At 36.5% G+C, this 11,093-nt stretch overlaps 2 protein-coding genes across 4 annotated transcripts in view; one reads left to right on the top strand and one right to left on the bottom strand.

The window, feature by feature from the left end:
• Window positions 1-11,093, bottom strand: part of LOC143900272 (uncharacterized) — a 227,408-nt gene that overhangs the window by 207,244 nt on the left and 9,071 nt on the right. The window lies entirely within an intron of this gene.
• On the top strand, window positions 2,994-10,982 carry LOC143900241 (uncharacterized). 2 transcript variants are annotated; one of them, XM_077411345.1, is made up of 5 exons: window positions 2,994-3,196; window positions 4,487-6,014; window positions 6,686-6,914; window positions 7,747-8,047; window positions 8,165-10,982. In XM_077411345.1, the coding sequence occupies exons 2-5, from the start codon at window positions 5,919-5,921 to the stop codon at window positions 9,678-9,680; spliced, it is 2,142 nt and encodes a 713-aa protein (XP_077267471.1). In that variant the 5' UTR covers window positions 2,994-3,196; window positions 4,487-5,918; the 3' UTR covers window positions 9,681-10,982. The 2 variants fall into 2 exon arrangements, with proteins under 2 accessions (XP_077267471.1, XP_077267470.1); XM_077411344.1 differs by having other exon boundaries at window positions 2,994-3,601.

Below are 11,093 nucleotides of genomic sequence, written 5' to 3'. Positions count from 1 at the left end.
ATTACCAATTAGTTGTTTTACGATGTCACAGATCATTTTCTATGGACTTGTACATTTCGCAAAAATACACAAATACGCAAATCTCCCGTAATAATTTCATAATGGCAATCCAGAAGCGAGACGATCTTTCGAGAATTAGAAAATCTTCCGCCACTTATATTCGACGTGATAATTAACATGACATATAAAAAAAATTACAGATCTTTCTGTAGAAGAAAATGTAATATTTCTTTCTCCGTTTCGAGAAAGTATATCGAAGGATGACGACCCTTTTACGAGCGAAGCGCGAAGAAAACTGTATTGTAAATAGCGAATGAGTGGCGAATAAATGGTCGGATAAGTATAGCAAAGCGATTAGCGAACAGTCGATGTACATCGTAAGTGTATTACCAAAATTTTCGTAATTTAACGATTGATACGCATTTAAGGGGCGCACACACATGTACGCCGTATAAATATACTTTACATATACGTGCGAATGAAACGTTGTATGACGCAGACGAAAAAAAAAATATCCCGACGGCCATTTACCTGGCGTACGTAATGTCCTGTGAAATTGTCCAAGAAAAGTATTGCTTGTACGATCTTAAGTTACTGTAAATATTGTATAATCCATGTATAAACACGACTGTATTAGATAAAAGACCTATCATTGTAGTTAAATACGTTACGAATCATTATAACTATATCACTTCAACAATAAACCATTATTATGACGATGAAACAGTGAGATTTAAATGAACGGGATTATTTATAAGCATAATGCTTCTTCTTTTATATAGAATTGACGGAATATTCAATTAAAAGTTACAATCTCGTAATGTTTTTTTTTTTTTTTTTAATACGGAATCTCTTACCTCTTTTAATTTAATATAATATTATAATTTTACGGCTAATTATTAACTGCAGTTACATAAATTTAATTGGTAATTCGTACTAATATTTTGATCTGAAGAATAATCAATACAAAAGAAATGCAAAGTATATGACTTAAGAAGTCAATTATATAATAAACAAAAGAAGAGTTTACATTTCTTCTTTTTATCTTCAATTTTCTTAATTATTTCTTTGTTTTTTGTTGCCAATTCTTCTTTAAACATTTACTACTCACTATCTTTTTAACTTTTTAAATGATACTCTTTTAACCCTGACACATTCGAAAGTGGTAGGTCACATTCAAGGTGGAGAAATATGACGCCAAGTGTGTACCTGATAGATTTAATGTTTAATCTACACGAGGTAATATCCCCGTCGGTATACAAAATCTACAAAAGCTATTACTTTTCATTTGTCAACATCATAGTTCACAAATTTATCAACTGCTGATAAAGGTACAGATATAATTAATGCCTCAGATCTGTGTTAAGATATAAAGTTGATATGCGAAACAACTGTATATTGTAGAGCTTATCTATCTATCAAAGAATACATAACATAACTAATATACATCAAAACATATACATTGAAACACAAGAACCAATAACCAGTGTCGATGTATATTCCATTGACATTTGTCACATTCGATAATGACTTCATTATATTGTACTTTACTGTATGATAACACGCGATTATATATACTTTTCAGCGTCACAGTTTGAAAATATAATTTTCTTTTTTATAGGATTAATAAAAAAGTTATATACCTATACTATATAACTATATACTGACAAGAAAATTGGATTTGTATAATATAATCGCGCTTATATATAATGTATAATAGTATTGTTCATTAATATTAATTCTTTGCATAATAGATAGATAAGCTCTCCAATATACATACAGTTGTTTCGCATATCAACTTTATATCTTAACACAGATCTGAGGCATTAGGATTCTTGCTCTACTTGCAATTAACATCAATGTTATCAAATCGCTCATTGATTGGTCCGTTTATAATTGCAGACTTATCAGTCGTAGTTAATGAAACGATAACTTTTATGGATGCGATACTCGTAGTGGCGTTATATACACGTACAAGGTCGAGATATACATATATGTGTTACATCCCAATGCGATCAGTTACACGCACAACTAATTTTTTATTTTGTTTCTAGCAATTATAGAATGCAATAGAGAAATTTATATGAAAAAATATACAAGATCTTATATAATAAAGATGAAGGTCTTATATATGATATAAGAAATATAAGAAAAATATAAGTATATAAAGAAAGAAATATAATTCATCTGTTCTTATAATCCACACAAAATTAATTAATCTATAAAATTAATTATGTATTACGAATTAATTAATTTTAAGATTCAACAATCATTTTGGATATTAAATTTCGTGGACTATATTTTGCAAAAAAAAACGAATTTGATTGTAATTAACGGAAATTGCATCGACCAACAATCATTAACAAACGACGATAAATCGATATCAACATCAGAAATGAGATGCAGAGATAGTGAGACGTGATTGAATTTTCTCGGTACACACGTTCCAGAATTCAGTAGTCGAATACCTCGAATCGTCCGTATTCGAACTCAAACTTACATCATTCAGAAGCTTTCAGACCTGTTCTAAGTTTCTTAATCTTAAATTATAAAAAAAAAAATTTTTAGCAACTCGTATTCATCTCCTCTTGTTTAATAATTTCGTAATATGATTTGAGAGTGATGAAAGTGTTTAAGTGCCGTTTTATTACCGAATTTGTGTGCGATTCATGTAAAATGAACACGCGCACGGAAGCTTACGTTGCAAAAAATTACAAATTAACATGTAACTAAAAAAAAGTGATGCGTCGCGTGGAAACATGCGAAAATGATATATTACATTATCTAAAACTCTGCAATATTCGAAATATACAGTTTATACGCCCCACCCGTTACATCACCTCCGCGATCAAGAATATATAATTTCGTTCCGTTTTGGTGTGATTCTGGCACATTGTGCATTGTACACTGGTCTAGCCGTCTCTCGTCGCCGCACGCCGAAGAAACGCGCGTGCTCCGCTATCGACCAGGAACCCTGGTCCTCCTCCACGTCTCGTCACTTCTCGCCCAGTCTCGGCCGGTCGCGGCGTCCGCGCACGCACTCTCGGTTAAATCCCAGCTCGCCGGGGCGCGGCAACGCCTGCCGAAGCATCCCCGAGGATCGGCCGTCGAACGTGTGCGTTTTTCACCCGGCGCGTCCCCCGATAAACAGAACGGAAATCGGCGCGAAGATGACGAGAAAGAAGCCGTCGGATCGGTAGCCCAAACGTCGAATCTGTATATTCCCCCCCTCCTCCCCAGAAGAAGACTGGTTGATGTTTTTATCTTTATTCGCGTATCTCCGAGAGTGCGGATTCTGTACAATAAGTGTGGCCGAGGAAGATATTGTCGACGATTTTACTTGGGAGAAATAAGATATTAGGAGAGTGTAACGACGGTGCCTCGTCGCTGTAATTTGAAATCGCACTATAAGAAGTTTTTAGATATTTTATATCCGGGTGTTGTTATATATACTGAGAAAAAAAAGTATTCCTGAATATGCACCACGTTCGATCATTCCGCGTGCTGTATCCGCGAAATCATAGTGGATATCTAAAAACAGCTGTTTGAGAATTTCATCTCTTCAAGTTCACATGCGCAAGGACGCAAGATTCGACCGAATGTACGTGTATATATATATACACGTTATTTCACCGGCGATGTTGCCATCTCCCACTTATGCTACACCTCTCATGTCTCCTTACAGTGCCAGACTAGAGTCAAGCTCAACAGGGTCTTCTTTCCCCGCTAATTTTTCCAAGCCCGTTCCCTTGGCAGTGGTTTCGCTAGATAGTAGATAGGGACAGTGGGACGGACGGACGGACAGACAAACAGTCGGGTTTTATACAATAGTATGATAGTATGATAATAAATAACTAGATGAAACATCTAAAAAAATCTTTACGAAGATATTCTTCTATATTTGTACTAAAATCTAAGATTGGATTCATTATTATATATAACTAAAGGAAATAAGGAATCAAGTATTTATCTTACAATTTTTAATTTAGATAAAACATTTAAAAACACAGTAAACGAAGTTTTATTTCTTATTATTTACAAATAATCTTATCAATACAGGATTTATTTTAATGTAATTATTTTCACTAAATAAATCACTTTTATAGAAGACTTTTTTGCTTTAACTTTTTGTTTTTAATAAATAGATAAATATTATATTTAATTTAAAATTAAAGTCAAATAAAAACTGAATTAGAAATTTAAAAATAAGAAATTAATTAATTAGATTAAAATTATTTGTTCAAGTATATTTAAAATCAAATTAAAAATATTAGATTTTATTGTATTTATTCATATTTTGTGATTTTTTTATTAAAAAGAAAGATCGATTCTATAAATTAATTCAAAAATTCGTAAATTTTTAATTAATTTATTTCATAAAGTATTTATATCCAAAAATATTAATAACTTTATCACTTATCGCCGAGTAAGAAACATTTCTCTGCAAAAGAGTATCGACGTAACTAAACTGTCGATAATGTTTCAGGAATACAATCGATGGATGCACCTTCTCTGGAGATGTATACGTCAAGCATAACGCACAACCAAATAGATCTAGGAAGAAAAAAATGAGCAAAACGCTTAGTGGGACGGAGAAGAGACAGAAGAGATAGTGCTGAGGCTCCACTCTTTAAATTATATGGTATAGATGCGCCGCAATTGTTATCGTTGGGAAGAAGAATCACGGTGGCACAAGTAATTACAAATTCCAGCCGCCCGATGGAACAGGCCTGATTATTTGCGCGATCAGATATCGGCGAAAAAGATACGGTGATATGCATCGACATCTCTATATAGAAAAGATGGTTCACAGGCTAGCGATCAACAGGTAGATACGAGGACCTAAAACCCAAGAAGTTCGAGCGAACGCAAATTAATTCGAACAATAAACACGAGCCGACCGCGGCGGCATCTCGGAAGTGCCAGCTTCGCTGCCGCCCGTGCAAAAGTTATCGCTTTAACGTATATACGTGCCGAATCGAGAAATAGAAACAAATCGTGGCGATTAAACCGAAACGCCCCTTAAATGCAGTGTATAGCGATATATTGTTATATATCCCGGCAGAATGGCGCTCCGCAGTCAACGTTCCAGAAGTCTTCCAGGTCCGCGCGTGCAATCGGGCCGCTAGATTAAACGCGAAGAGCATCAGCGAGGGGCTTAGATCGCATATAGTTTCAACAATCGCGCTCATAATTTCATAATCTGCCATAATCTCTCGTAATCGTCCCTACGATATATTCATGGACCACACGAACATATCGTCACTTCGTAGAAGAAACGTGAGTCTAATATGACCGTTGAGAGAAGAGGGGAAACAACGAAAAAAGAGCGAGAGACACCTTTCGCCAATCCTCAGCTCATTTTAGATAGACAATCATAGAAAGAAAAGCATCCGCTTTCGATGCGAAAATAGACATGTTTGCGCATTTTCATTTCTGGTGTGCGTGCTACGCACTACGGGCTAACTCCTATATAAAACATTGCGCTATTAACGTTCGATGTATTTGTCGCGCTTTTTAATGCAAATTACAGTGTTCATGAGCTTTCGCAACGAGTAATCGTGTCTACGTGGAACGATATGAGACCGATATACATAAGGAAATAAAAAGAGACTCTTGATCTTTGCAAAGAGTTATGGAAAATAGAAGGACCAAGACTGCTCAATTTAATTCTATCTCTTAGGCTGCCGTTCTTCGTGAGAAAAAAAAAATTTCGACGCAGTAACGGCAAAAACATATAGGCATAACGATATAATTAATAATATATTTCTTTCGTATTGGAACAAACGAGAGAAATACGGAGCCCAAATTTAAATCCGCGAGTTCCAATTTAGGCCAGTTAGCGAGACAGATGTCTAGACCGAAAGTGCTATCGGTGTCCTGTTATCGCTGCCGTGGAAACAAACGCACTGGACATAATGTATATACTGATTGTGCAATTCTACCTTACACATACGAAAGTGCTTGATGCATGCAACCGCTCTGTTATGCGTGAACACCATTCTCTCGAAGAGGTAAAATAAACCTTTTGTTTCTTTCTTCTCTCCCCCTCGCCCAAAAGATGAGCACATTAATTCTTCTAATATACGTGCATGCTATGCGCAATTATTTTCTTTCATTGTGAACAGTTATTGGATCTTATAGCAGTACTACTCTTCTTTATGTATGTCGATCTAATGAAATAATATATTATAAAAGACACTTCTTTTTAACACTGCAGGGCAACCATCAGAATATTCATTAATTTTTGTATAAAACAAAGAAATACACTAAAAACAATTTTTAGTAAATATTCGCTCTTTGCGCGTTTTAATAAAGTATAATTATATGTATAATTAATTGTAGTGCATGTCTATAGCAAATTATAACAGTTATAATGTCTAATTTTGTGATACTTATTAGTCTTTCAATTAGTCGGGCTTCAATATAACTTGAGAGAGAGAGAGAGAGAGAGAGAGAGGGAGCGAGAGAGAGCTCTTCTTGATTTTGAATATAAATTTCAATCACTCGAAGTAAATCGTGTAACAAAATCGATCTTCTTATAGAAAGCTTATGAAGCCGATTTAATTTTATCTTATCATTTATAACTTATTGTTAATACATTGATGCACATTACCATGCACATATCAGGTAGCTTTAAATGAGCTTCAACGTACTTAAAAAAACGCTTTTCTTTGCATGACAGGCACTGTTTCGCGGCGGCAAAAAAGCTGTTGACGATGAGTGTGAATCTACCACGGCATTAATCAAAACTAAAATACAAAAAGGAGGTTTGCGACTACGAAGATGGCTAATCGCGCTATTAGTTTTTCTACTAACGTCGCTTCTCATTATCAACAGCTACAATACCGGTCAATTTCGGATCATCCGATTCGGAGCAATGGCTAAACCGACTGCTCAAGATGTAATATCGCGTGAGTATTAGATCATTATCAATTACTTGTTTGATTTTTTCGCGCAAGAATAATTCAAATACAAATAAGTGTGTGTCGTGGCAAGAAATAATATCAACGTACAAGTATATACAAGCAACAACCACTAAGAAGTTTTTGCAACTGTTATATGTAAATAAAATATTTTACATATGCAAAACCAACTGCGGTATAAAATGCTATCAAAGCTGTACATATGTAAGTGGCATGAAATTTTCTGCGACAGTCGTAAAGACGTAAAATATAGCACAGAAAAACCACATATATCAGATCATTTACGCATATAGATAGTTATGATATTATTATTGTAAATTGTTATGAAACTAGTATGCATTACACTTTTTGTAGCGCTGACAATAATGCGTGCTTATATAATTAATGCAAATAATAATGTTTGAACAAAAACAAGATATTCGAAAGTACATTCTTTGATCAATTTAAAGAAAAATGGATTTTTTCTTAGCAGAAATCTTGGATATATCAATGTTTTTAAAATGCAAATGATTAAAAAGAAACATAAAAACTAAAGATACTCTAAAGATACAAAAGTGAATAATAAAACCTCAAATTTAATTCAAATTGCTCAAATTCTTTTATTTAATTTCAAATCACTGTTATTTTAACAAAATCTTAATTTAAATCTAGTTACTAAGTTTAATAATTCATTAAAAAATCAATCATCTAAAAATGATTTAAATTTTATATTGCTTAAATATTTCTTGTGATAAACTGTAGTAGCGAAAATCTTGTTTAGATTTAAATCATTTTCGTATATTTCCACGTCAATTTTAATTATTAATTCGTAATTTTACAGAGGAATATGTCTCGACAGCGTCAAACGTATACATGCCAACAGGCAATGGTGGCTTTCTAGTTCGCAACAAAGGATGTCGATTACCAGCTATGGATCCCTTCGATCCTGCTGTTCGACGTTTTATAACAAAAGACGTGTTCGAATGCGAATATGGAAGTTTTCCACCATTGATTGAATCGAACAATACCGCGCTATTCATTAACCCAGTTGCGTGGAACGAATTCCACAACAGTCCGGGCGGACCGTTAAGTTGTTGCTGGCGACCATTTTGGCGAACGAAAGATAATGACAATGCTGTTACGTTAGTATTGTCAACAATTAAAAATTAAAATATAATCATATGTAATATATGCATAAATTATATGTATAAGTGGTGTGTTCCACAAATATCTTTTAATTAGATAACGAACGTTCGCAGGTTTGACACGAATTGCTATCCTTTCCAAGATTCCTGCACTATAAATACCGAATTCGTAAAGGTTGAATGTTACCAAAACAACGAAGTGGTATATAAAGATTATTACGCTTTCCTACCGCGTAAGCCTGAGGTAGAGGAAAGATGCAGGCAGGCGCTGAGAGTGGACACGATCGCCGACGATCGTCTCAGCGTTCTCGTCGTCGGGCTCGACTCGGTCTCCAGAATGAACTTCCACAGGATGATGCCGAAGACCGTGAGGTCGCTTCAATCCCTCGGTGCCGCGGAGATGTTGGGCTACACCAAGGTCGCCGATAACACATACCCGAACCTCGTCCCGGTGCTGAGCGGCCTGAATCAGGACGAGTTCCGGGACGCGTGCTGGCAGACGCCCAACAAAACTTTCGACGAATGCCCGCTCCTGTGGAAGGAATTCAGCGCCGCTGGTTACCGCACGGTGTTCGGCGAGGACGCCTACAGCATGACCACGTTCAATTACCTAAAACCGGGATTCCGCGAGCCACCGACGGACTATTACTTGAGACCGTACTGCATCGCCGCCGAGAGCGACATCGGCAACACCCACAAGCTGAACGCCAATCTCTGCATCGGCACCAGGAAGACCTTCGACTGCATGCTGGATTACACTCGCAAAACGGCGATCGAATTCTCCTCGGAGCTCTACTTCGCCTTCATCTGGCAGGCGAGTCTCACCCACGATTACTTCACGTATCCTCAGCTGGGCGACGACTCCTACCACGAGTTCATCGAGTACGCGTCGCGCGATGGTCTGCTTAATCGCACGGCGTTGGTCGTGATGAGCGACCACGGTATGCGATGGGGTGACTTCCGGCAAACGTATCAAGGAAAGATCGAGGACAGTCTGCCCTTCGTCTTCGTCGTGCTGCCGAGATGGTGGCGCGAGAAGTTCCCTCTGGCCTGGGGCAATCTTCGAAGGAACAGCCACAGCCTCACGACGCCCTTCGACCTTCACGAGACGATGGTGGATCTGCTGAACCCGCACCGTCTGCGCGAGTCGTATCTCAAGAGGCGCATCAAGGTCCAGGCCGCGTCTCTCGTCCCGCGTGGCATCAGTTGGTTCCTGCCGGTGCCGGACATTCGCACCTGCGACATGGCGCACATCGCGGATCACTGGTGCATGTGTCACACCAGCAACACGGTCTCGTGGAACGACACCGGCCTGCAGGACAGCGTGTCGTTCCTCGTCAAAGAGCTGAACGACATGTTGAATAGGTATCCCATGTGCGCGACTTTGAGCTTGAAGATGATCAAGGACGCGAAGGTCTGGCTAGATAAGACGGACGGCGCGATGCTGACGGATTACACGGTGGTCATACAGACCACGCCGGGTGACGCGATCTTCGAGGGTACGGTACGCTACAAAGCGGACGACAATAGCCGCAAGTTGGCCGGATCGGTCAGCAGGCTGAACGCCTACGGCACCCAGAGTGCCTGCGTTGACGAGTTCAACATGCGTTTGTATTGTTACTGTCTTTAGGCCAGAGATGTGCGAATTAAGGAATTTTTTTCATGTCGAATCGAATCGTTGAAATGTAATTTTTAATTAACAATATAAAATATAAGTATTATTAGATTAAATTTTAACACGTAGATAATAAGAGAATATTTTGTGTGTGATATATATATATGTGGAAAAAGAATTTTAATTATATAATATAAATTCTTTTTAAAGAGAGTATATTTAAATATTTAATGTAAAACTAATAAATTATACTTTATTTAATGCCAGTAACTGAAACAATTAGGCGAAAGATCATAGATAAATTATTAAAATATTCTAATGTAATATCCAATAACATTATTTAATTACATGCATAGAAATTAAAATAAAATAATATAGTTTATTTTATTATCAATACTCATAGCTTACTATTTTCTTACAAATATTCAAACTTTTGCTTACAATTTGATAGGGTCATGTCACAGGGCATGCCAAAAATTAGAAATAAACTTTTTAACTGCTATTTACAATTAGCTGCTCAGTGAGCGGTTATAATATTGACTGCATTCACTGAATGCACCTATTAACATGATTGTACTTCTGCTTATTAACGGAAAAATATGATTTTTATAATAATTCGTATTCAATTCACCTAGATTCGAAATTTTCGAATAATTCGGATTCGAATCATAGACATCTTATTCGATTCGATTCGATTCGATTCATATTCAAATAGTTCGCACATCTCTCCTTTAGGCACGACATATCCGATGGACTGTGCTCGAGTGATTAACTTTTTGTATCTGATAATATAATTTAAGTCGAAGCCTGGAGCAACTTATCTAAACAACGTGCATGTTTAAAAGACGTCCTCAAAATGCTCCGATGAGACTCTTTCAGATAGGCGTTTTGTCTGGGAAGAGATTCCCCGGAGCTGAAATTCGGTTCGATTAGATTCGATTAGTCGGGTTCAGAAGAACCGTCACAATGTTGAACTGTTTTGACAAATTTTATATTTCGATTTCGTAGAATGTTGCAAACTTCCATCTTATTTCCGAATGGAAACGGGCAATATTTTTATATAATACAAACGGTCAAATAAAACGGCTTGATGGGTGGCATCGAGCATGATCGCGCAAATCTATATTCTCGAGAATATCGTGTTCATATGGAGCCTTCATCGTATATGAACATAATTGCATAACTTAATATTTATTTATACATATATTTTTCCATATATAGCTCATTGAATAATTTAATCAGGCAATAATAGAGATATTTACGAGCATTAAGGGGCAAGTCTATCTTGTGCGCTTAAGATTTTTGAGATTTTTTTTTTTTAGAAACAACTATAAATTGCGCCATTGCGCGCGATTCTGAACTTTTACATTTATTAGTGTTTTAGAAATGTCTAAATTTTTATAGGTCATAAAAATAATTATTTTTGTT

Source organism: Temnothorax americanus, unplaced genomic scaffold, assembly GCF_048541705.1.
Source record: "Temnothorax americanus isolate GAGA-0224 unplaced genomic scaffold, ASM4854170v1 Scaffold3, whole genome shotgun sequence".
In the NCBI taxonomy this organism is placed as follows: Eukaryota; Metazoa; Arthropoda; class Insecta; order Hymenoptera; family Formicidae; genus Temnothorax; species Temnothorax americanus.
The sequence above is the reverse complement of the archived record's forward strand: the minus strand, read 5'-3'. Positions and strand labels throughout refer to the sequence as shown.